The sequence below is a fragment of the Sardina pilchardus genome, chromosome 8 (assembly GCF_963854185.1).
Source record: "Sardina pilchardus chromosome 8, fSarPil1.1, whole genome shotgun sequence".
Taxonomy (NCBI): domain Eukaryota; kingdom Metazoa; phylum Chordata; class Actinopteri; order Clupeiformes; family Clupeidae; genus Sardina; species Sardina pilchardus.
In genome coordinates, this window is record NC_085001.1 from 6784939 (window position 1) to 6812136 (window position 27198).

General features: G+C 43.6%; 1 protein-coding gene across 1 annotated transcript; it reads left to right on the plus strand.

Moving 5' to 3' along the window:
• Positions 1–1740: 1740 nt before the first annotated feature.
• fbxw8 (F-box and WD repeat domain containing 8) lies at positions 1741–26963 on the plus strand. The gene is made up of 11 exons (XM_062542514.1): positions 1741–2342; positions 2473–2577; positions 2779–2943; positions 3080–3168; positions 4636–4793; positions 6161–6357; positions 7103–7315; positions 19342–19469; positions 25093–25266; positions 25772–25888; positions 26743–26963. The coding sequence occupies exons 1-11, from the start codon at positions 1860–1862 to the stop codon at positions 26903–26905; spliced, it is 1992 nt and encodes a 663-aa protein (XP_062398498.1). The 5' UTR covers positions 1741–1859; the 3' UTR covers positions 26906–26963.
• The last annotated feature ends 235 nt before the right edge of the window (positions 26964–27198 follow it).

Sequence of the window (27198 nt, forward strand, 5' to 3'; positions counted from 1 at the left end):
CAAATATTTAAAAGCATTTGCTTATGTAAACATTATTAACATGCTATTTGCTGCCCGTTTTGAAATAACACTGGCACAAAGTTTCCAAAGCCCTTTAGAAAACTTCTAGAAAATATTTCCGAAAGATTTATCAAAATGCATTTTTAAAATCTTCTCATACAAAGAAACAAAGTAAGAATACAAAAACATCACGCCAAAATGCATTGGTCTTGGTTTTACAGTGAAAATTGAAGACCTTTAGCCATTGTGATTGCTTATAAAAACATTTCAGTGCAATGTGCAAAAGAAAGCTTTTAATTCATGTCTCTTTACATGGTTATAAAACCCCAAAGACATGTTCCCTTTCCAGCTTATTCTGCCCAGTGTAGTCATATAGTGCACAACATGTAACATTGGTTATTCAACGGTTGGTTGTTCAACCGTGCTATATAAGAGGGAAAGCTTGAGAAATGTTTGTCAATTTTTCCCTTATCAAACACCAAGGGAGAATGACGTCAGCTTAGTATATTTAGTCTCTCTTGTGTACCATAAATCGCCGGATGATTGCAACGGACTGTCAAACAAAACAATCATCTGTAACTCAACTAGCAAATACAACAAACCCAGTTGGTCTATAAATTGCATTGTCCAAAGATACTACGGATACCCAACAGTGCCTCTGGCCTCAGTAACAGAAAAAAACGTGTTCTTGATCATGCCTTCGTAGATCCTGCGCAGATTCCACATCGAGACGCACAGTCCAATGCCAATCCATGACTTTCCGTCCATGTGGCGCAACATCACTTATGTAAACACTCAACTGCTGCACTCCGTGATGCAGAGGCTTCTAGGTGAAGATATGCACAATCATTTTTGTTACACATTGTGTCTAATAGGTTATTACAGATAGACATTATTGTTTTGATCCAATTTTCGTGAATCAAAACTGATCTAAACTCGGATGATGCTTACCTGTTGCTGGCTTCAACGTCGCTCAGCGATGAACTGTTGCTTCTACAGATGTCGCTTTCTGACATATAGTATGAGGAGAGTGACTTGTATTGCCGTGCACATTATGTGTAAATGTTTACATGTGTTCCCTCTGCTGCTGACGTTCTCCACGCTGTCCTTCTCTCTTGACATGCGCCTTTTTTCGAACTGGTCCCCGATCCGTCTCAGGCGGGATGCAAGTGTCCCCGTGCATGGTATGGATCTGTAAGCAGAGACTGAACCGTAAATCACTGGCAACGCGTGTTCTACTGGCAGGCAGCACATCTTTTTTCACTCCGATACGAATATGCGCTCTCCCTGGTCCCTTCCTATGGTTTTCGTCTTGACAGCGATCGTCTGTTCTGATCAAACCCTCAATGGGTTTGTTTCTGTGTGCTGTGGGCTATTATTTATTAAAGTGTCACATGATGTAGGGGTTTACATCATCTTCTCCCAAAAGACACGGGTGATCATTAACTCTTGAAGCCCTATCCTGATTTTTCCCTTTGTGTGATATGTCCATGTCTAAACAGTACGACTGTAAACAATTAATTAATCTCCCAGCTAAATACTTGCAAGCTATAACCCATGTTTCCATTTTATATAGATTAAATGCACACACATAATTCTGTACGCATGGAAATATTTTGTGTCTTTCTAAAATAAAACAATAGGCCTATAAGGTAATACAATGCAAAAATCGTTTGCAACAACAACATTCGGTGAAGGACAGTGGAACGTTTTGCGTTAGAACATCAGTCCACCCGGAACTTTTAAAAGAATGGACTGTGTTTGTTTTCTTTTACAGTGGTTCTATGGTTTGGCCGTGAAGTGTTGCACAGTGTAATGACTTTAAGTGTAAAATACATTTTCACTTCACTGGAATATAAATGGCAATGGAAGAAGATGAGTTATTGGCCTTCAGGGAGCGGTGGAAAAAGGAATTAAAGAAAACGACTGAAGCTGAAAACACTGAGTCGAACCTTGGGGTACACAGCACCCAACCCAGTGTAACTCCTGGCACTAAAGCTACATATTTTAAGGATAGGTTGGAGGACAATGACAGGGAAAATTGCTCTGATCGGTCTGGACACGATGGCAGTCCAGGTAGCTCATACCAAGATTGGAAGGTAAAAGACACACCACCGTGCAAGACCTTAGAGAACCGGGCAACGGATCAACCGCAATATGTGTCCATTGCAGAAGGCTTGTTAGATGGAAGGACTAGCCCCTTGGTGGAAAGAATTGAAGAGGAGAGGACGCGAAGAAAAAGGCAGCGTGGTCACGTTGACTGTCACTTTAATGTACAGCCTCAGAAGAAAGTTATTAGGCCTACTGGACAAAAACTACTTGATCAGTTCATACAAGACTTGGTAAGATGCACGTGTTTGTTGATTGATATAATGGTGTGGCACGCGGCAGTATGTAAATGACGTTGGATAAGATTAGGCTACTTAAAACTTGATTAAGATATTCCTGCCTTTTACGTTCCTCTTTACTCAGAATGACACAAATGACATTCCCTTCTTTGATGTGGAACTGCCATACGAGTTGGCACTGAAGATATTCCAGTTTCTTGACCGACGTGATCTGGGAAGATGTGCTCAGGTAGGCTAAAACTTGCAAAGGAATTGATGGATATGCTGGCCACATAGATAGAATACGTTACAGAAGTATTACCGCCTAGGCGCCTACCGTGAAATATTGTAGGCCTAATTAAATCATTTGAAAATGTTTTGAAAATAATTGTTCATAAACGAATTTGCAGCTAATAAGCCAGTTGTCTTAATTTCACCATTCGTGGCCAAGGTAAGCAAAGTCTGGAAGGTGCTGGCTGAGGATGAAGTGCTGTGGTTCAACCTGTGTCTGCAAGAGGGATACCACGTTGGAGCGAACGTCTCGGACTCCCCCTGCTGGAAGAGTAGCCTGCGGGATTGTCGGAACACTGACAAACTAGTGTGCTCCAACTGGAAGGTAAAGCAACAGCTTCATATTTTGCATGGATGGACGGACGTCCAAAATCGTCATTAAGACGACCAAATGAAACAAAACACATACCAAAACAAACAAACAAACGAACAAAAAAACAATCTTGTATGCTCAATATTAGAATCGTGTTGGATCCATCAGCCATCTCCAGTTTGAGTTGGGAAAGATTCTATGTGATGTCAGCTGCTGCAGTGGATATGTATTTTCTGGGTAAGTTTGAAGTGGATTCATCAAAGTTCCCTCTAACTTTGTTATTCCTATATGTCTCACATTTTGTTTTTAACATTTGCATGGACAAATATTATACGCCCTTTTGTTATTGTTCATGATTAACTCTCCCAGACAGTATGCAGATGGAATTTTCAGAATATCTTATCTAGATATTGAATATTTAATTTAATAAATCTTGATAATCTTATATACTTACTATTTCCACACAACAATGTTGGTGGTAATTGTTTGGTGCATTAAGAAGGTAGCTCAGTCCAGTGAAAGAGTCGATGAGGGAAAAAATAGTCCAAGTAGCCTAGGTTCTGGTTTCATGGCTGGACAGTGGATGTGTTAAGTAATCTTAATGGTGAAGGAATGAAGATGTTATTAAAGCATGTTGTTTTTCATGATATGGATCTGTAGGCCACCCCAAGGGTAGAAGCTGGTGCTATATGTTGCCGTTGCCAAATAACAATTATTTGGATGGCTGATAATTGTCATTTAGAGAGTCATTAGATATTGACCCCTAGTCACAACCAATTATACTGTTGGCTTTGTATTGTCCACTTTGTTCTTTGTTTGTCTTTCTAATATCCCATACCAGACATCTGTTGATGGTATTCTAAAGTTGACATACATTTATTGAGGATTTGTCAAAAACTTTACAGCTGAACAACACAATAAGAATCATCTGTTGGCTAAATAGTGTTGTTGTTCACCGTTAAGTCTGGCCAGTTAACCCCCAGATAAAAGAGTCGTCATGCCTTTAAAGGTTTCCTTTGGGGATTAGATGCAGATTGCCTGAGGAGGCTAGATTAAAGCCTCCCTCTCTCTTAACTGGGTAGCGTGAAGCAGTTGGCAGCCCGAGAGTGCCTAGGCATCCCCCTCCAGCCACCCAGTGCCAGTCCTGAGCTCCTTCCAGTGCAGGGTCTCCTGAAGCCCTCGGCAGCTGGTGCAGAGACGCCTGCCTCCGCTGTCAGCCTGAACCCAGACCAACTGAGTAGGGCTCAGCTGCACCAGCATCCCCCAGTATAGAAATAAAGAGTATTTGTACAGCCAGCAGCCTCTCCTATTTAAAAAGAGGCAGCCACACAATGCTGCTACTGCCTTCTTTTTATAAAGAGACCATAAAGTCCATATCCATTCAAAAATAAAATGATGCAGTAATTCTCTATGTTTTAATGTAGACCACTGACTGTATAAGGGTGTAGACACTGACAGTAGTGATTAATTATGCATGCATGCATATTGTCTAAGTAAGTGATCTCATCAATACCCTAAATAGATTAGATTAGACTAGATTAGATTAGATTAGATTAGATTAGATTAAACTTTATTGTCATTGTGCAGAGTACAAGTACAAAGACAATTAAATGCAGATGATAATGATGAAAATTACATTTATCTATTCATCCAAGTTTGTGTGTGTGAATCATGTCGAGTCATCATGTTTACCTTGTCGTTCAGGTACACCTCAGGTGATGTCCGTCTGTGGGACACCCATCACTGGGATTCAGGGGCATCTTACCTTAGGCCATCCCACGCCAACTTGGATGTCACCCTAAAACCACACATCAGTCATGTCCAAGTCAACAATACCGTGGCAGTGGCAGCATATGAAGATGGTAAGGAGGATAGTGATAGTGAAAGAGTGCTAAACATTTTGCTTTGCATGAAAGATTTTGCAGTGGTCGTCTGTATTTTTACTGGTACTGGTAGAACAGATGTTTGTTTGTTTTTTTTTAACTTATTTATTTAGTTTTTTAGCTATTAAAGCTTTTAGTTTTTCTGCGTTGCAATGGGGTGTGATTTGATTCATTACATGTGGTTATGCAAATCGAACAAAGGGAGTATGTAAATGTGTGATGGTGCTCATATTTAGATGTGTATTAGACATGTCCAACACCACACAATTATTATATACCCATGTATTCATGTTTAACAAAACAGAGCTATGCCCGTCAAGCTACGTCCTGCCTCTCGTTTTTTGCTGTTTCCGAAATTGAGACCAATGTGTTTGTGTTAGTGATAGGCCCTGGCAGTACCAAATCTCACGGGTTTGTATGTGTCTCATACTAATTACAGCCTATTTTGGCTGATTGAATTTGATGGCACTATGACCTCCTTTTATTTCCGAATGCTGCTGAAAAAAAAGGACCAGAAAGGAAAGTATAATGAGCCGCCTGCCGTCCGCGCGGTCCAAGCACAGTGGACTTTTCTCCCCTCGAAACTGAATAACTCTCGTTATAATCAGTCATTTAACATGGAAATTACACACCCATTTCCCCCATCAGTGTTTTGACTATTATTTACATAGCCTATTTGACAGCGCATTTGCATCTGATTATCTTCATTATGTGGATATGCTGATCAGTGTCTTTGTTGGTGGGCCATCTTTAAAGTAGCGTCTTCATTGCAGCCTTGTAACCTGACAGAAAAGCTTGGTTAATATACAGTATAATAACACCAGAACGCCAGAAACGGCATTCATATTTTGGGTTTTACTGCATGCAGTTCAAAGTACAATAGATGCCTTTTTTTAATACCTTAGCAATATCTACAGCCAAAGCCATCCAATATCAAATCCATGATTCCTTTAAAAGTAAGTGATTGTTGTAAGGTAGTTGAAGTACTAAGTGTGGTTATAATTAAAAAAAAGAAATAGGCCATGTTGTTTTTTTGCCAACACAGACTATACGTTGCAACATTAAAACATTAGTGAAATGAGCCTCATTATACCACAACAGGTTGTTGTTTTTACACCTAACAAACGGCTCAATTTAGTAGAGTAAACAACATCTTTAAAAGCAAAATGAATTTGTGTTAGTACATCTGTCTCCGCTTTTAGCAGTGAACAGTGCAGTGAACTTGTGGCCACTGTATTCGGTTGATCCTCTTTCTTCCATCCTATCCCAGTTGCTTGTGTATCCATCTGTCTGTGCACTTGCTTTCTTTTCATGGTGGTCCAACATATCCTCTCCCCCCTTTACAGGATCAGTGGATGTATGGAGCACGGAGACTGGGTCCGAACCCATCCACCACCTCCAGCACCTCCAGAAGGTTCATGCTCTGGCGCTGTGTCCAGACCACCCCACCCTGGCCACTGCCTGTGGGACAGACGTGCGTGTGGAAAGCCCTAATGAGAAGGGCTACTGGAAGACCCTCTGCCTTACCCAGCTGCCCAAACCCGTGAGTAGTTAGCACTGATCTGTAAAGAACACACTTCATAGATCAGTGGTAGTGAGCTGTCCGAGATTTCTCTCTTCTTCCAGTACTCTAGTATAGCCCACTCTTTATGATTCTCTACAGAGCCCATATGTAGAGCGCATTCCACTGTTGGAATATATAAAGTGACACTTTACCTACATACAGTAAGTATGACATGGTATGCATGGTATCTACATAAGATAGACATGACAGGGTTAGGGTTACTGTCATTCAGTTTTTGTCCTGAGGGTTAGTGTTCGCGTTATGACAGTCATGTCATTCTTACGTAGATACCTTTAAGTGAAGTGTTACCGTATATACAGTGCTATATGGAAGGCATAATCCATAAAACACTGGTCAATAGTGAGACAAAATAAGTAAGGGATAATGTATTGAACGCTGGTCATTACTGGGAAATAGGTCCCGACAGGGCAAACCGGACCCCGACGCATAGCACTGCGCGTCAGGGTTCTGTTCATCCTGTCGGGACTTATTTTCCGATAAATACTGGCAGACAATACATTATCCCTTACATAACACTGTATATCCGACTATATCCAGTGATGATGTGCCAAATCCTGGAAATTAGAGTGGTGATATGGCATGTCCAGTGTTATCCAGTGAAAAATATGCCACGTGTAGTGCCATCCAGTGGCAGCATATGTCTGGTGTGTTATAGTGATGTATTGGCTGGAGTCTGATTTGTCTCTCTGTCTGGTGCTGACAGGTGGATGACCTGCGTCTGGTGCCCGGCAAGCAGGCCTCTCCGCTGGCTGTGGCCTCGGCCAGTGAGAGTGTCTATCTGCTGGCGCCTGGGCAGGACCAGAGGGTGCTTCACTCCGTCTACGGCCACCCAGTCACCTGTCTGGACGTGACCGACACCCAGGCAGCCATGGGGGTCAAGAGCTGTGGCTGGGCCATGAACGACAGCGGAAACAAGGTGTGTTCATGGAGACAGCTCCTCTCTAATCTCCACACTATGCTCCAAAAATCTCTGCAGAAACAACAGTCACACACACACACACACGCACACACCCACGCACACACACACACACACACACACACACACACACACACACACACACACACACACACACACACACGCACGCACACATGTGCACACACTTGCACACAGAACTATAAGTAGGTTTGTGGGAATTGTAATGAACACACGTGACCGTTAAATAAGAAGCGTTGAAAAATAGCTGACCTTTGAGGACCCAAAACCCTTGTGTACAATGCGCCTACAATACACCAGAGACATTACACACACACACACACACACACACACACACACACACACACACACACACACACACACACACAAACACACACACACACACACTCTTACATGTGTTTAACTAATAAGTGATATAGTGGGAATGGCTATTTTTAGGACCATTCGCGGGTGATTTCATAGATCCCTCTGAGTTTCGCTGCGCCCCAGGAGAGTACTCCTAATTGAAGTTAAAAGCTTTATATAGCCGCTCTCAGATTGATTTCCCTCCGAGACGCCGTATTTTGAAAACACTCCTGCAGCCTGCTCGTGCCTTAAATCACGCTGTTGACACCCTCTCCAGAAAACAAACTGAGTCCAGACAGACACGCACGCTCCCCCTGTGCTTATGCTGGCCCTGAAATACAACTCTACATGCCTCCTGAGGCTCCTTAACAACCCATTACCCATCTCCCGCAAGGTTTAAGTCATCAGAGTAAGCGTTACATTGTATAACTTAAACAGGTATCGTATCAACTTTAGCACTGAAGTAGTAAATATAGCAATAGACATACAGTACACATAAGGGCAGTGGCTCTGTGACATGATTTAGAGCTTGCAACATAGAGCCTGCAACTCACAGCACACTTCTACACAGGATTGCATTAAATCTAATACCGTTTTTACGCAGTGTTTTGAAACAACTGCATCATTTATGTTGCCAATTTGTGTTGTTTTACATTGACCTACCCAACCATGTATTGGGCACAGTGGATCAGCAGTAGGAACACTGTCTGGCAATTGGCCGGCTGGAGTTGATATACGATTCAAGCCGTCGGATGTATGATTTGCAGCCATTTTCTTAAAGGGACACTTCACCGATTAGCATTAAAGGGACACTTCACCGATTAGCATTAAGCTTTGTATCTTTAGAAAACCAGTCATGTTTTTAAATGGTCGTGCATCATTCCCTCAGTTTGCCTTGAGATGGGAGAAATACGGATTTCAATTAAACCCATGAATAGGACTTCCTGCTTTCAATGATGTAAAATGATGATTTTACATCATTGAAAGCAGGAAGTCCAACATTGAAATCCTTATTTCTCCCATCTCAAGGCAAACTGAGGGAATGATGCACGACCATTTAAAAACATGACTGGTTTTCTAAAGATACAAAGCTTAATGCTAATCGGTGAAGTGTCCCTTTAAGCGCATTGTTTGTAAAATGTGATGGATCATGGTATCTATGTAAGATCATGGTATCTAGTAAAATGTTTTTGTTTGTATGAGTAAACGCACACCTTGTGAGGTGCTCACGGCGGTAACTGAAAGGTTAAATTTAAACAAAAGTGTCGTGGCACACTCGGAACTTTAAGATTTTTTATTGACCAACGTTTCGGCTTACGCCTTCATCAGGGTCATTTTCACATACAAGTCATTCTGGATTTCCTTTATGTTACACATGAGTCTCTTGATTGGACAGGTGTTAATTGGGGGTGTGTCGAGTCCATTCACAAAATCCACATGACCATACGCAGGCTCTTGCTGCTGCAACAGTGTTTTGATCAATAGTGCAGGCATGAACATGAAAATATATTCTAAAAACATTACATGTGTCATAGATTAGATCAATGCTTCAAATACATAATGTCCACATTTCTCCATACATTTATTCATACATCTCATCATAGAAAACATCTCAAGTCAAATTCAGTATTAAGGCCATGAGAGGCTAAGGAGCCCAACCTATATATCCACTCAGCCTCTCTTTGTAAAAGAATTTTATCCAAATCTAGTAAAATGTTGCCAAGAGACAGAGCAATCACCCCACTTGGCCTCGTAGCACGCCGTCACATAAGGCTTTGACGAATACCCCAGAATTACTGACAATTTCAGACTCAGTTTGACCTTGGTAATATTCTGATTTAGATGGCCAATTGCATCAACTGCTTTTTTATTGACTTTAAAAAAATCCAACTGTGGAATAAGAAAGGAATAGTCATATACCTGTGACCAGGGCTCAAACAGGTCAAACAGAGATCGTACACTGTAAGCTTATAATCAGTAGTACACCTTAATAATCTAATATGCTATAATATAATAATATAATGATATATATAATAATATAATTATACTTATTATAATATATTATAATATTTCCAGACACATATGACCTATATGTCTATTGTGTATATTACTTGACATGTTATTTAACATACTCCAGAGGATTGTGTCCTTAAGAGCTGAGGTGTATATCTGACACGCGCTGTGTGTTGAACTCTTGAGTTGACGTGTTGCGTGGTATTGATCCCGTGGAGCAGCCATCATGACTCTGCTGAAATCACTCATTCAAACAGCACATCTCACCAATTCCAATCGGTCCCTGACTGACCACCTCGGCCAGAGGGGCGCGGCAGCAGCGGGCGGGCCGGCCGGCGTGAGTGGGCGCTGACAGAGATGAATGGGCACGTGGGGGCTACAGATGGCACTCTTTTATTTATAAAACAGCGTCTTGGCAGTTACTGCTCCACTGACATCACCTCCATTAGGACACTCTCATTACTGTCCCTGGCATCGCACACACACACACACACACACACACACCCTGACATACACGCACATACACACACACACACACACACGCACGCACACACACACACACACACACACGTGCATGCACACACACACACACACACACACACACACACTCTTCCACACAAACACAGGCCCTAACAGTGGTTGATGATGATACACACTTGCTTCCTGGCATCAGGTCCTGCACCACAGTGGGTGCCATGTACTTGCTTATGAACCAAAAAGAAAAAGAAAAAAAACAGCTCCCCTCCCTCAAAGACTTCGGCTGCCTCTCCCTGGTTTGGTTTCTCTCCACGAGCCCTCGTCCCAGGCAATATGTTCCCCAGGCCTCTCCTCCAAGCCGCACAGGAAGCTGTCACTCCAAGCCTGGCTGACAGCGTTCTCACGTCTACCAGATTCACAATGCTTTAAAAAAAACAACAACAAAAAAACCCAACAAAAAGTAAAAAAAAAGTCTCTTAATCAAAAAGACAAATCAACTACGACATCTTCCTGCTGCGAAAGGGAAGCGACATTCGCCAGCTCCGGGACCGCTGAAAAGCAGAGGTGTTTATGTGCTGTTTAACAAGATGACATATGCCTAATTAAAAGCTGTCAAATAGCACGGGCTGGTGGCCAGGGAGATTTTCCTAACGGCGCGCGCGCACGTACGCTCGCTCGCTCGCTCGCTCGGCGGAGAAGAAGCGTGAGTCACGGCCCTCATTTGCACCTTACTGCTTCTCGTAACGTGTCGCAGTCAGGAGACGGGTGGAGGTGCGGCAGGTGGCGGAGTGTGGTGGTGGAGCCTATGGAGGCGGGAGCCCACTGTGTGAGTGGTGTCTGCTGTGAGGAAGAGCCGTGTCTCTCTCTGACTGTGTGGTGACAGCTGTTGCTCCACACAAGCGTGTGTGTGTGTGTGTGTGTGTGTGTGTGTGTGTGTGTGTGTGTGTGTGTGTGTGTGTGTGTGTGTGTGTGTGTGTGTGTGTGTGTGTGTGTGTGTGTGTGTGTGTGTGTGTGTGTGTGTGTGTGTGTGTGTGTGTGTGTGTGTGTGTGTGTGTGTGTGTGTGTGGATCAGAAAGTGGCAGATACATCTGAAAGCAACCACTGAAGTTTCTGGTCACTGAAGTTAAGTCAGTTGATCTTTTGAAATCTATATTGTTTTAAGTGATCATCTGTAATAAATGCAGTTCCTGTATCTGACACCCCCATCGTTTCTTTTCGTATCACAGCATGGGTGGCATAATTCTGTCCGAAGATGCTGCTTCATTTCTAGTGGTGATTGTGCATCTTTCTTAGTTAATTGATCTTCAGAATGAGACTCTATCTTTAGTGGAGATCAAGATGAAGATTCCATTTTGAGTGATGGCCTATAAGTAGTAACTATTAGTATATATAGTGATGTACTATAAGTAATAACTATAAGGGATCGCTTTGGAAAGAGCATCAGCATAAGCATGAGTAGTGTGCAGTAGTGTGTGGTGTAGTGTGTGGGTGTTCAGATGTGATGAAGAGCTTTACTGACATGGCTACATGCCTGCATGGCTGCACAACTGTTGTTTTGCACATGCCTCCCAAGGGTGCGTGCAGGCCCATCTGAAGGGAGAAGGATGGTGGTGATGTGATGGCACTCCACCTGGTTTTGAACTCGTCTTTGCAGTCTTTTGCATGTACCAAAGACAAAGACATAGTCAGTTATAGTCAGCTTTAAAGTCACGCTACCGCAAGGCTTATAATAATTGTGCCCTTACACATAGACTATCACACAATTTATTTAAAAAGGTGATTTTCTCCTCTTCTGGTGTATTGTGACAGGAGAACCATGCCATCTTTGGGTGTGGTTATCTTTGAAAAACACACACACACACACACACACATTTAATTTATTGTTTCATTTGTGTCTATGTGTCTTTGTGAGTGTGTTTGTGTGTGTGTATGCGTGCATGTCGTGTCTGTGTTTGTGTGTGCGTGTGTCTGTGTCTGTTTGTGCGTCACTTGCGTCTCCATTGGAGGTGTATCATGTCAGGCATCACGTTTAGGGAGAGCAGTGTGTTGGGACTGGAGGGTGGAGGAAGAGTAAGAGTCTCACCTGCCTTGTCCCTGCCAGGGACTCTCACACCTCTCACATCGCACATTCAGAGTCTGGGAGAAGATGACAGACTTCAGACGGCTTCTGAGATAATTACAATCTTCACATCCTTATGCTCTAAGATGATACTTATTTATTTATTTGTTTGATCATTTACATTTCACACCAATTCTCAAACATATCACAGCTCTGCTTGGAATGTATATCACAGCATTAGTGTTACATATTTTTGTTTGGTGGAGCTGAAGAAGAGAGTAAAGCTGTTTTCCAGTCCAGAATCCAACCGATCAGATACGCTATCCGACGGCAGAACAGGTATAAACCGCTAGACCGGGTCACTTTTAATCAAATTCTCAAAAGCATTCTCTGTTGTGCTTGCTGATCTGTCTTCTATTAAAATAAATAAATAATACAACAACAAAAACAGCAAAAAAAAAACAAAAAACAAAATCCCATCATGCCGTCATGCCAAAGTGGTGTTGGAGATTTTTGGCGAGCTTCAGAGCAGCCCACAATTAAATCTGTCTGGCTTGAACAGCAGACACTAAAACAGCTGGCAGGCTCTCAATCCTTACATCATGCCTGTCTGTCCACCTCTCTCGTCTTTGTTTCGCGCCTTTTTCAAGAGCTTAAATTATTCAGGTCCAAGGTTTTATTTATTTCTTTATTTCTATATTTCCTTTTTATATATCTCACACGACACCGTCGTTGGTTTTGCCAATTTGGAGAGGAAGGCTAAAAGCAGATGTCCAATTTACCCGTTATTCTCCAAAAGCTGGCTTATTTGAGTGATATGACTAATTAGCCTGCATCTTTTGAAGGAACCCAGGCCCGCTTCCCTATTGAAGCCTCCCACCTCTTTTATGCCTCTAGAATGTTCTCATCTGCATGTGTTTATGAGTGCACAGGTGAGTAATGAGCGCATCAGCGGGGGTGAGCACCACTTCACTCCAATGGAGGCCCAGTTAGTGTAATTCGCTGCTTTGAAAAACAAACCAGCACTATTCTGCTATTCGGTTTTTATTCTATTCTATTTTATTTTATAGTGTTTTTTTTTTTTGCGCACGAGGCATTGATGAGGCAAAGGCTCCGTGTTCATTATCTGCATCAGTGTGGATTCTGAGAAGTGACATGCTCATCATCATCACAGTGCGTTCTGAAGTCTGCTGTTTGTGTTATTGGCTTTTACACTCCCTACTTCTGGCCACATTTCTGTGTGTGTGTGTGTGTGTGTGTGTGTGCATGTGTGTGCATATACATGTGCATAATGTGTGTGCGTGTATGTATGCAAATGTGTGTGCATGTGCGTGTGTGTGTGTGTGTGTGTATGTGTGTGCGTGCATGTGTATCAGAGGTGGAAAAGTCCAGCTTCAGAAAGTAAATGTCCAACCACGTTTTGGCTCTTTGTGTACTCAACATTAATTACATTCCATTAATGATTCCATTGTTGTCAGTAGGCATCTTCGCATCCTCGCACTTTGCCACCACCATGTAAATTACCATTCAGTTCTATTTTGTCGGCACCGCTCCATAAAATCCATTGTTCATCCAGTTAAAAAAAACTTGCTAATGTGCGTGGCAAGTGCACAGTGAACTCATGTCAGTCTACGCCAGGCTTGACACAGGTGATCTCACCAATTAGCTGCTCTACCTGGCTGAAGAGTTGTGCTAATGAGAAGCAGATGGTTCAAGTGAATGGTTGGCACAGATATGTGGTAGGACTTTTACTTGAGTAACTTTACTTGAGTAATCTCTTTTGTGTGTGTGTGTGCGTGTGTGTGTGCGTGAGAGCGCGTGTGCACTCCAGTGAATCTTCAGCATTAAGATGACAGGATGAGTCAGTTCTAGTGGTGTTCTGTTCTCTCTCTCTCGCCTTAACCTCAAAGCCTTAGAGCAGAAATAGTCAAAGCCTTTTGATTTAGCTTCAGTGATTGTCTGCTTTCTTCCATTTCAGTGTTAAAGATCTTTTGAAAACATCCCTAGCGAACTATTATTGATGATGTTTTAACTCCCCCTCCTTTTGCAAAGAGAGTGCATCAGTGTTGTTGAACTTACAGAACTGCCCTATTGATCTAGCCTGGTCCTAACCATCCCATAATACTACCATTTCATTTCGTATTATGGTCTGGCATTTCTTTGCTCTGAAGCGCTTGCAGGAAGCGGGAAGTAACGCCCAGTTCTGGTTTGAATTGATTGGACAGCTCTCACCCAATCGGCGATAGTTACTCATAACAACATAGCGCAGGCGTTTAACGTCATCGTCACGAGCGCCCTCCCCCTTTCGCCCCCACCAACCCGTCTCTTCGTTTATTGGCTGCTTTCTGGAGGGGGGGCGTTCTGTTACAATTCTACCGAGCAGAATGCTCCACAGAGGAGCACGGCCAGACTCGTAGTGGAGGCAATCCTTGGCCGGAAGTACGTGGATGGCTCGCGAGGCTAAAATTGATCACCTTCAATATTTATTTACTTCTTTCCTTCTTGTGCCAGTTTTTACATAGTCCTTCTTCAGGCCCAATCAGATTGCACGTGGCATGCGCTATGAAACCCATGACTTTCAACGGCTTGCGCACAATAACTGGTCTGCTGCTGCGCTGAGCAAAGCGCAGTAATCACAACAAAAGTCTTTAGAACGTTACTTCAACCAAGAGCAACCTAGCGGTGAGGTGAGCGCAGCGCATGCCGTGTGCAATGTGATTGGGCCTTCACAAGTAAACAAACAAGAAAATAAACAAAGCAAACAAACAAACAAATAAACTGCCCCAAAACCAACCTACTCTGCAGAGCTAACAACCTGAGCCAGGTGCATCTGTACCAATGATTGTGTGCTTCCCTCTCCCTCCCCTCCTTTGCCCCCCTCCTCTCAGATTTAGCACGTTGAGATCACTGATGTAAAGTGCAGTATAAATAAAATTTATTATTATTATTATTATTATTATTGGGGGCCAAGCAGCGAAGCTGCGAGGCAACCCATAGTGATTGTACGTATTTTTCTTATTATTATTATTACACATTGCCCATTTCCCAGCCAACCGTACACTCCAGAGTTCTGAAATTTGGCACACTCATTCAACTTCAAATTTGCCCGAATCTATTAAATTTACAGACAACAAACCCCAAAACTCCAGCGCCACCAACAGGTCAGGCAGAAAGCTTTCTAAAAGTTACCCAGGTCTCAAATTTTGTCCATTTCTTACCAAACTTGTCACACAAGATCTTCAGACACAGCCACTCAAGACTTATCAGTTTGTTAATTAATATTCAAAAGCGTTTGCCTGTCACAGCCAATCAAAGTTGGCGACGCACCAAAAAACAGCATGTGAACCTATACTCTATGTAACCAAAGAACCATACAGTAAAAAGTTGGGTAATTTGGTACACTTATTCTCCCTGAGCCAATGACCACTTACCCCAATTTTCAGACCCCAGAGCCCAAAACTCCAGCGCCACCAACAGGTCAAAATTCATCAATTTCTCAACAACATTAATGCAAATAACTCTCAAATGCTTAGACCTATCAAGCTGAAACTTGCTCAGTGTATTAACGCAAAAGCCTTAACAGCCAATCAAAATCGGCGGCGAAGCCACCACACAGACATTAAACCTATATCTCTATGGAAGCCATAGAACCATACAGTAAAAAGTTTTGAAATTTATCACACATATTCCTCTATGGCCAATGACCACTTTCCCCAATTTACAGACTCTTAACCTCAAACCTCTAGCGCCACCAACAGGTCAAAATTCATCAATTTCTCAACAACATTAATGCAAATAACTCTCAAATGCTTAGACCTATCAAGCTGAAACTTGCTCAGTGTATTAACGCAAAAGGCATAGCCCCACCCACCAATTAACAAGATTTTTCCACAAACGCTGTAGCGCCACCAACAGACCAAGATCAAAACTTTCAAAAAGTTTCACAGGTCAGAGATTTCATCCGATTCTCACCAAAATTTGCACACACCATCTTCAGACCATGCCTTCTTACTGCATTGCTTTGTGGAACAATTGACGGAAGTGCTCGCCTCTAACAGCCAATCCAAATTGGCGGCGAAGCCGCCACACAGGAAGTGAACCTACATCTCAGCAAGGCTTTCACGTGTCAAGACTTGGGAACACATCCCAAGGACACACACACACACACACACACACACACACGCAAAAAAAAAAAAAAATAGAAATTAATTTTGGCTATTTACTTCACATCCACTCTCTCTCTGTCCCAAACCCAGACACAAGCACACACACCCTCCTCTATGGTGGTCATGGGGGGGTGGTTCCATTTGCACACGCCCACTTTACCATTTCATGTCTTTTGACAACTAGGGAGGTGTTTTAATCACAGCTCATTTTGCATTAATGATTCCATTGAATGTCAGCTCATTTTTCATTAATGCTTTCATCTCCCTCTCTCAAACCCAGACACAAGCACACACACCCTCCTCTATGGTGGACATGGGGGGGGGGGGGTGACTTTCCCACATTTTCCCATGGACTTCCTGGATGACCACTAGGTCTGTCCACCTACCGGGTGGTAAGACACCTGGGATTTTCCGCTGCTGTGCCTCAGCCGGAGGCCATGTGAATCTTAGCAATGCCACAGCCTCGAAAGGGATAGAGGGACTTACTCACTGTTAAACATCCTGCTAGTTCATTCTCTATATATAGCCCACTCTCGCCACAGTTTTCTCTGCGACGGTGGGTGTTTTTCACGATTTGGAGCTGAGCATTGTGGGTAAATCCCTCCCAAAGAGTTTATTGGGAGCCAAGCAACAACATTAATGCAAATATCTCTGCTATGCTTGAACCTATCAAGCTGAAACTTGCTCAGGCAAAAGTCAAGGCCCCACCCACCAATTAACAAGACTTTTCCATGATTGCTGTAGCGCCACCAACAGACCAAGGTCAAAACTTCCAAAAAGTTTCACAGGTCTCAAATTTCATCCGATTTTCACCAAAATTTGCACACATCATCTTCAGACCATGCTTTCTTATAGAGAGCCGAAGTCCCGCCCCTTCCGATTGCCTCCATGGGACCTATCTTTGGATTTTTTTTCAATGGCAGTCAATGGAGAAATATAAATTATTTTCTGGTCCCGATTGTCTTGTGCCTTGAATTACCCATATGATGTTTGTCAATTTTAATGACAATTTTTCATGTAAAGACATTTGAAAAGTATGTCGTAACTAGTGAATTACAACATTGTGAAAGATCGTGTTTCCAACGACTACAAACACATCGGTCGCGTTAGTGACGTTAGACCAATTCACAGCCACGGGCGCCAGCAACAGGTCTTATTTGAGCTTCCCCCTTGCCGATGAAAATATCATGAGTCAGAGGATTAAACACATCAGATAAGTTGTATTTCATTCATAGACTGTACAAACACTACTGTTAAGTGACTTAGCTGGCAGCAAGATGTAACCGTTAACTAGCATAATAGCTAGCTAACTAGCCAGCCTCTCGTTTGCTAGTTGGTGGCTCAGTTGGTGACGTGCATCGTTTGAGACGAGAAATGTAGTCCACTGAACGGATTCGCACAAAACTTAGATAACTTTTAAAGTCTAATGAAAAACAGAACTTTATTAATGTGAAAAATTATCTTTTAAATTCCCACACATCATATGTGAAATGCACGGTCCAACTCGAACGGGACCAAAAAATAATTGTTATCTCTCCATTGACTCCCATGCATAAAAAATCGTAAAATAGGTCCCATAGACTGGAAGTAGAAGGGCGTGACTTCGGCTCTCTATTGCCTTGCTTTGTGGAACAATTGACGGAAGTGCTCGCCTCTAACAGCCAATCCAAAATGGCGGCGAAGCCGCCACACAGGAAGTGAACCTATATCTCAGCAAGGCTTTCATGTACCTAGACAAAACTTAGAACATGGGCTCAGAACCCAATTAAGAGAGGCCTCAATAACTTTGGTGCCCTTTGACAACTGTGGGGGCGCTATAGTAACAGGAAGTAGGCTCATATCTCAGCAACGGTTTCAAGTATCAAAACCAAACTTGGTATATGGACTTGGGACCCCACCCTGAGGACGCACAATACATTTGGTGTACTCTGACCACTAGGGGCGCTATAATTAGCAAAACTTTCTCGGATCAACACCAAACTTGGTACGTGGACTTGTGGGCACATCCTGAGGACCTACACTAAATTTGGTGACGTTTGAACACTAGGGGCGCTATAATTAGCAAAACTTTCTCGTATCAACACCAAACTTGGTATGTGGACTTGTGAGCACATCCTGAGGACCTACACTAAATTTGGTGACGTTTGAACACTAGGGGCGCTATAATAAACAACACTTTCACCTATCAAAACCAAACTTGGTAAGTGGACTTAGGAACACATCCCAAGGACACACACACAAAAAAAAAATGAAATTAATTTTGGCTATTTTCTTCACATCTACTCTCTCTCTGTCTCAAACCCAGACACAAGCACACACACCCTCCTCTATGGTGGTCGTGGGGGGGGGGGGGGGGGGGGGGGTCCATTTGCACACGCCCACTCTCCCATGTCATGTCTTTTGACCACTAGAGGGGCGCTATAATCACAGGAAGTCAGCTCATTTTTCATTAATGCTTTCATCTCTCTCTCTCTCTAACCCAGACACAAGCACACACACCCTCCTCTATGGTGGTCGTAGGGGGGGGGGGTTCCATTTGCACACGCCCACTCTCCCATTTCATGTCTTTTGACCACTAGGGGGGTGCTATAATCACAGGAAGACAGCTCATTTTTCATTAATGCTTTCATCTCTCTCGCTCTCTAACCCAGACACAAGCACACACACCCTCCTCTATGGTGGTCGTGGGGGGGGCGTTCCATTTGCACACGCCCACTGTCCCATGTCATGTCTTTTGACCACTAGGGGGGCACTATAATCACAGGAAGTCAGCTCATTTTTCAGTAACGCTTTCATCTCTCTCTCTCTCTCAAGCCCAGACAAAAGCACACAAATACTCCTCTATGGTGGTCACAGGGGGAGGGGCGGAGGGGAGTTTGTCTTTCCAAATTTCCAAAGCTTGGCCCCCACATTGCTGCTCGCAGCTTTAATTATTATTATTATTGTAGATCCAGGTGTACAGTCTGGAGACGGGGCAGCTGATGGCGTCCGTGGGCAACTCGGCCGGAGACTTCAGCTGCATCGACTTCCGAGATGGCCCCCCTCACCTGCTAGTGTGTGGGAATAAAGACAGAAGGTACGAAACGCACTATTTGTTTGGCACCAGTTGGACACTAGCACATACACTAGGGCTGTTTCTCAAAGTCTGGGATTCTCGAGGATTTGTGCTTGGTAGCAGTGAGCCCTGCCGAGTCAAATCCCTCCAAGACGAGGCAAAGCATTCGGGCAAACAACACACCATGGGACAGACTAGCGTGTGGGCAGGAAGCTACAGATGTACGTTACTGAAAATCATGCCCCCTGCCTGCTTCTTTTTGAGAAACAATGAATGCACCACTATCATTCTCCCACATCTATAAATTAAATTGTAAAATAGTTTGTCATGGTAATGTACAGTACAGTCTAGTGCATTAAGAGGACAGGCTTTGAAAGCTCTAGATCAGCAGTGTGGGACTGACGTAATGCCAAGTATTGCTTGGATGAAATCTAGCAATCTGCCTAAAACAAATGTCTTGAAACTTAAAATGGGTAGCGTAGCGTAGTGGCTAAGGAGCTGGGCCAGAGAAGTTGTAGGTTCAAAACAGATATTAGAGAGCTAGATACCACATTGTTCGTTGAGTTATATCAGGGGCCATACGTCAACGCGGCCGCCATAATGCTGGGGCCAAACACCTTACTGTGGATGAGCATCTGGCAATCAGAGACACCTGTCTGATTTTCAGTCAGAATCACATGTTTCTCTATTCATGGGTTTCATCAGGGCCCTTTCCACAGGTGTATTAATTAAGCTCCATGCAGTCTGCATTCATAATATAGATGCTTGATTTTGTACACCTGTGCAAAGGGACCGGATGAAACCCATGAACTGGCCTCCTGTGTTTGTTGCCCCCCAAAATATAGTGGGGCGCTATTTACAGTATGTACGTTCTGGAGCCCAATGCAGTATTTAGCTTTCCGATATCTATGGGTTCAAAATGTATGCAAGGCACTTAGCGGTGAGTTGCTCTGGGAAGATATATCTAAGGCTCTTGATAAAAGTGCCTGCCAAATTAATGAGGTATGAAATGTCACTATGTGAATTGAATTTCCATAACAATACAGCAATTTGCTTTTGAATTTTTGTCACTTACCTTGCACGTCTATTTGTAGCTGAGTAATTGCTCAACATGTACTTCAGAGTTGGTCTCACCTATTGTGTGCTGTAATGTAAGGCCACTCAGACGACTGACATCATGCCCAATCCATGTAAATTTCCATTCATGTCAGTCTGTCAGCTAGATTTGTGTGATTTGGCTCTCTATTATTCACTTTGATCAAGACTGAATGGAATTCATGGAAAACAGAGATGTGTCATCAACAGAATGATTTTGTAAACTAAACTAATCTGATCAATTATGGAGAATGTGTGTGTGTGTGTGTGTGTGTGTGTGTGTGTGTGTTCATGTGAGTCTTGTCTAGACTGTAGACTGCACTACATTATTTGGTGTTTTTCACCTGGGGGCTGTTTGTTCTGCAGACTGAAGGAGTCTGGAGTAAGTGTGAGACGGTTGCATTTTCTTCCGCCTCTCTCTCTCCCTTTAATTCCCTATCTATCTATCTCTCTCCCTCTCCCTCTCCCTTTAATTCTCTCTCTCTTTCACTCTTACTCTTTTCCTCTCTCCCCACATCTGTGTTCTGGCTTGCACAAGTAGAGGGAATTAGACAATGGAGAGAGAGAGAGAGAATATGGCTTCTCTCTTCTGCCCCTTTTGTAGACATGGTGAGCACATCCTTTTGGCAGGCAGACGGAAGCTTGGCTGCTTTTAATCGATGAACTCCAACTGTGCTTTCTCTTGTTTTTTTTTTTACTATCAGTCTTCTTCGGTTGTTGTTGTTGTTTTTGTGAGTTGTGCCCAGCTGGCCAGCTTGTAAAGGACCCTGCTCTCTTGTCACACACTCTGGCGTGGCTGTAAGTCGACTTCCACCTGCGATTTAGTTGTGTTTTTACAGCCCACTTCTCCTCTGTGCTCCTGTGGTGTGCTGATGAAGTTGCTAACTTTGCGCTACAGTTGCGCCCACAAATCCCACCAGACTCGAGGTGAATGCATTTGTAGGAAAAGGTTCCAGCTCTGGCGGGTCTTTGGTATTATTTGCCCTCAATGGTGCCTTCCAGGCAGCGCTGCCTTCAAGGCACTACTCCCCTCAGTTTAGGGGTAGGATGAGGGTTGAGGGGGTTAGGGTTAGCAATAGGGTAAAGGTAGTGCCTTTTAGGCTGTGCTGCCTGGAAGGTGCCGTTGGGGGCAAAAAACACCATTGAGCGCTGTGGCGCAACTGGCTAGAGCACCTGCACCGTACGCCGGCACCCCGGCTGTGATTCTCGCCCTGTGGTCCTTTCCGGATCCCACCCTGACTCTCTCTCCCATTTGATTCCTGTCATTGTTCACTGTTCTATCTTATTAAAGGCGTAGAAAAGCCCAAAAATATACTTCAAAAATATGGATTTCCAAGAAAAGGTGGATTTCCTTATTCTGAAAGATAGGAGAAAAAAATCAGGCATTAGCTGGTTTCCATGTAGCGTTAAGGGGGTACCCAGTTTGTTAAGAACTTACTGAAACGGTCATGTTCAGAACAATAAAGCTACATTACATACTGTTTTTTTTTTTCAAATATGTTTATTGATCAAACCAGAAAACAATTACATACTACTTTAAGGTGCATGTGCTGATGTCCCAAGTCCTAATGCTACTGTATGTAGTGCAGGATGGACAGGTAGCCAGCATGAGGTCTTTATTGCAGCTGCTGGGTAGGATAGGCATGATTGACAGCTCATATACTGCACGCAACTTGTCCCCCCCTCAGCGAATGTACGTTGTAGACCTAGTGGGTTAATATGGTCTTGGGACATGCATTTATTTTATTTCCATTTAATAATTTTCATGCAAAACCCCCAGTTATTTCACCATGTGAATATACTAGCATGCTCATGTAAGTTGTTACTCTTTATTTGGGGTCTTAGTAAACCAGGCCCATAGTAACAGTGGGTGGCAAATACAGGAACACTTTGTATGCCACTCTAACGTGGTATGGCGCGCCAGCTTGGCCTGGTCAGCATTGGCCTCGTCTGATCTTCACTCAGGCCAGGAGGCAAAAGCAGGACGGGGGTGGAGAGGGGTGCGTGTGTGTGTGTTTGTGTGTGTGTTTGTGTGTGTGTGTGTGTGTACGTGTGTGTGTGTGTGTGTGTGTGTGTGTGTGTGTGTGTGTGTGTGTGTGTGTGTGTGTGTGTGTGTGTGTGTGTGTGTGTGTGTGTGTGTGTGTGTGTGTGTGTGTGTGTGTGTGTGTGTGTGTGTGTGTGTGTGTGTGTGTGTGTGTGTGTGTGTGTACGTGTGTGTGTGTGTGTGTGTGTGTGTGTGTGTGTGTGTGTGTGTGTGTGTGTGTTTGGGGGGGGGGGGGGTGGGAAGTCAGTGTCTGGATGTCCATTAGGGTGGCCCAAGGCCAAGACCTTAATGTGTCTGGTCTCTTCCCTTCCTCCCCTCTGGCCAGCGCGAGCCCCCCCTGTTCTGCGCAGTTACCGGAGAGCGACCAGAGTGATTATGTCCTGATGAGACCTCGCAGGGACGTGGCAGCTCTCTGCCAGTCTGTCTGAGTAAACAGGCCGAGTGCGTGGGCACATAGGCACCATGGAGAGGGTACATTGGCCGTGCTCTGCCCAGGCCTGTGCCCACGTCATGGCCATACATTCAGAAGAGTAATGAGCCCTGTGCCTGCCAACCCCTTTGCTATTTAGTAGGGGTGTAAAGGTACACATATTTGTGCCGAAACGTTTACGTACAGGACGTACATGTGTCCCAAATGTACTGAATGCAGCTTTTAACAGTTTAGGCTAGCAGTACCTACAGGCTCACCGTACCGAAAAATTCTGAAAAACCGAATTGTGACTTCAAAACCGAGGTACACACCGAACCGTGATTTTGTGTCCCGTGTCACCCCCTATTTAGTGCAGATTTTACAGGACAGTGGCAACTGGTTGTTTATCATAACTTACTATTCAGTTTGGAAGAATTATCGAGGAGACTTTTTTACTGTTTCGACGATAATAGTAATAGAGATCTTATTAGAGATCGTTTTTAGAGATGACTATGGACAGGTTAGTGAGTTCCAAAGGAAAAAGGTGGTATGGAGAAGCCTCTGTCACTCTAAGTTTGGTAGATATTGTCCATTTGTCAGATGTAATCCTTCTCTCTGTAGTTCCGTATAATATAGTCTTGTCTTCTCTAAAAGGCTGTTTGGCATGATTAGTCAGAATGCTGATTAATTGAAACATGTCTGCTAACTGGCTGCACAGTGGAGTCAGTTTTCATTCCAATATTAGATTTATGAGCATCAGAGTTTGCCAGTGACAGGTCACACACACACACACACACACACACACACACACACACACACACACACACACACACATACAGCACACCCACTCATGAATTTAAAATGCCTCCTTTATTTGAAAAAAAAAACAAAAAACAAAAAAAACAACCAGATCTCGTCACTTAGCGCAAGCCTCACCAAAGAGCCCAAAGCCTGTTAGAAGCGTAGGCCCACCCCTGGTGCATTTTAATAGCAGGCCGCCCCAAAGTGCGCCGTCCCTGCCATGGGCCCAATCTGATTTGGGTTAATGAACTAAGGGCCATCTGCATGGTGCCGTCCTCTGGCCGCCAACGCTCCTATTTAAGAAAATTAAAGCCTCGAGCAGATGGAAGCAAACTCCAGTGGGCATTTGTGGCTCGTATAACTCTTTTCTGAAAGAATCTCTCTTTTCTCTCTCTCTCTCTCCTCTTGGTAATTAAGGGGGGGGGGGGGGGGGGCATTGTCTTCCAGGCTGTGTAAGCATTAGATACTGTGGAGATGCAATTAGGCAAAGTGACTAGATTTGATAAAGCCTGCATATTTTATATTAATATGATATCATGTAAATTAAAATATGTTGTCAGAGCACACACTGCACATTAACTGCAGTGGCTTGAAGTCTGTGCCGAGACCGAACAATCCGAAGAGAAGATGGTGTCAGTGACGATCCACATAAACATGCTTCGATTGTATCAAAGTATTCCATTTATACGTTAACATATTTAAAAGCTTTGAGATTGTGATGATCAAACTATCTCCTCCAAGTCTGAAGCATATGGACCGCAATCGGCAATCAATAAAATCAGTTAATTTATTCTCCATATTTTGTGAGGTTGTACAAAATGCACATCTCGGAGCAGAATCTTAAGGGGGTAGAATTTTATACTGTCTTTGCAGGTTCACTGTCGGGAAGTAGAAGTCATTAGCTGATGTCATGCTACTAGAAGAATAGCCCATTTCCTTTACTGTCCGACCCCATGTGAAATGAATGTTTTGATTGGTCTGTGTGGTCAGTGTGGTTGTGATAACCCAGCAGATGTCTCCCTGATTGGTCTGTGTGGTCAGTGTGATTGTGATAACCAGCAGATGTCTCCCTCTCCCATTCCCTCTCCCCTCCTTAACTCCTTGGCCCTGCCACTTTCTCTCCCTCCCTCTTTTCCCACGTGTCTTTTCCTCTCTCTCTCTCCATCTGACTCCCACCTTCTCCTCTACCCTCTCCCCTCTCTCTGTCTCTCCTTCTCTCTCTTCCTCCCTCTCTCCGCCTTCCCTCTGTTCCTCCTTCTCTCTCTCTCTCCGCTTCACTCTCCCCCCATCCTCAGGGTGCGTGTGTTTGACCTGCGCGCGGGCGTTTCGGTGGCCTCTCTCTATGCCCACCACATGGGGGTGACGGCGGTGCGGGGCGACGACTGGAAGCTGGTGAGCGGAGGTGCCGAAGGCCTGGTGTGTGTGTGGGAGATGCGCATGGCAGCCAAGCTCTGGGAGATGCACAACAGGTCAGACATGTGTTTGTGTGCGAGTGTGTGTGTGTGTATAAGAGAGAGATTCACAACAGGTGAGACAGGTGTGTGTGTGTGTGTGTGTGTGTGTGTGTGTGTGTGTGTGTGTGTGTGTGTGTGTGTGTGTGCAGGGGGTGGTATACAATAATGAAACACCTGACAATGGCCACATCTGTATCAGGGTCTTGAGGCCATAGCAACTGACATGCACACATCACGATAGCAAAAATAAATAAATTTATTAACTTTACATACTGTTTTACTTCTACTACCTGCCTTTGAAGTGTGCCATTTCAATAGCCGTGATAATAACATATGGAATTGCATGCAATACATAGCAAGGCTAATAATGATGTTCATAATGGCAGGATGTTTCTATAGCAGCTCTGAAAATACTACAAAATAATCTGTTAAAGATTTAATAGATGTACTTGTGTGTGTGTGTGTGTGTGTGTGTGTGTGTGTGTGTGTGTGTGTGCACGCGACTCCTGGTGGTGAGCAGACACCCAGTGCGGCACATATGGTTTGACGAGAGCACCCTGGTGACGGCCAACATTCCTGACGAGAAGTCTCCACGGGGGGCTTGCATCACAGACGATGACCTCACCGCTCATCGCAGGTGAGTTGAGCAGACTAACCCCCCCCCACACACACACAGACACACACACCATCACAGCACACTCTCCACTCCTGTCTTTCTGCTAGACTCATATTGCCCTAAATAGGAAGACAGTGTAGCTTGCCACGTAGCTTGAATGTTATTCCTCAGGTTGCTTTGGATAGAAGCCTCTGCTAAATGACCACATGTAAATGTACGAGTGGCAGTAGGTTTGGGGTTAATGCCCTAAGCACCTAAGGCTTTGCCATAACAAACAAGACATACAGAAATAAAAAAAAAAAAAAAAAAAAATATATATATATATATATATAATATTATAGATTGTATATTCTCTCTATTGAGGGGGGCACAGCATGAAGTGATTACGTAAACATGTGGATGGTAAGACAGATATCCTATGGGAGTTGTCTGGTTAGTGTTGGATTTCGTTTTTAGCAGTTCTCTAGACAGGCACTCTAGTATTTAACAGATGAAGTCATGTCTAAAGCCAGGGCTGCTCTGAGCTCTGTCTAAAAAACATGCTGTATACTGTACATCCGGTGCTTTTTCTCAGCCTCAGATTAAAACATGACGCACAAAGTTCAACTTTGTTCAGTTTGATATTTAAATTGAATTAGGCCCATTAACCCTCATATCTAATAATGTGCCCTGTGGAGAAAAAAATAAAAATTTACTTCATTCCCCTAGATGTCAGCATAGCACCCTTGTCTGTACTTGTCTGTTGTTGTCCAGCAATACTTGTTGTTCATCGTTTCCTAAAACAGTGCCCCCCTGTGGTATCTAGTGGTCATATCAGAGCTGTACGGTTTGAGACTAACAGACACATATTCACCTCTCTCTTTCCTCTTCCACAGACACCGTGGAGTCATCTGCCTGTATGACTTCTCACCAGACCTTTCTGTTCAGGATCATGTTTTGCCCATCTGTCGGTCGAACTACGTAGAGTCGTCAGGCTACAACTACAACATCGGCCTGGCTATGCCGTATGATATACTTCGAGGGCCCTCAACCACCTGATGACTCTGGAGGAATGTTGGGCTTTTATATTGACTGTGTATAAAGTATTTGTTTCTTTCTCGCTCTCATTTGTTTTTTAAACAACATACTGCTGAATTAATGAGCTGTATTAATGAATATCAATGTTGTTGATAATTCCTTTTAATTTGAAATACTGTATCACTGTCAAATTGGTATTTATCATGATTCATATAATCTATTCAACAGTGTCTGTGCTTTGGTTAACAATGAAAATATAATTTCTTAAATGCAGGTTTCCATTACTTCAGAATCGTTGTAAGAATCCTTTCAGC

Bases quoted from the DNA above. Each gene is read 5' to 3' on its own strand.
- fbxw8 (XM_062542514.1), top strand. From the start codon at position 1,860: ATGGCAATGGAAGAAGATGAGTTATTGGCCTTCAGGGAGCGGTGGAAA. The intron at 2,578-2,778 runs GTAGGCTAAAAC...TTCGTGGCCAAG, and splicing joins ATCTGGGAAGATGTGCTCAG to GTAAGCAAAGTCTGGAAGGT. The intron at 6,358-7,102 runs GTGAGTAGTTAG...TGGTGCTGACAG, and splicing joins TTACCCAGCTGCCCAAACCC to GTGGATGACCTGCGTCTGGT.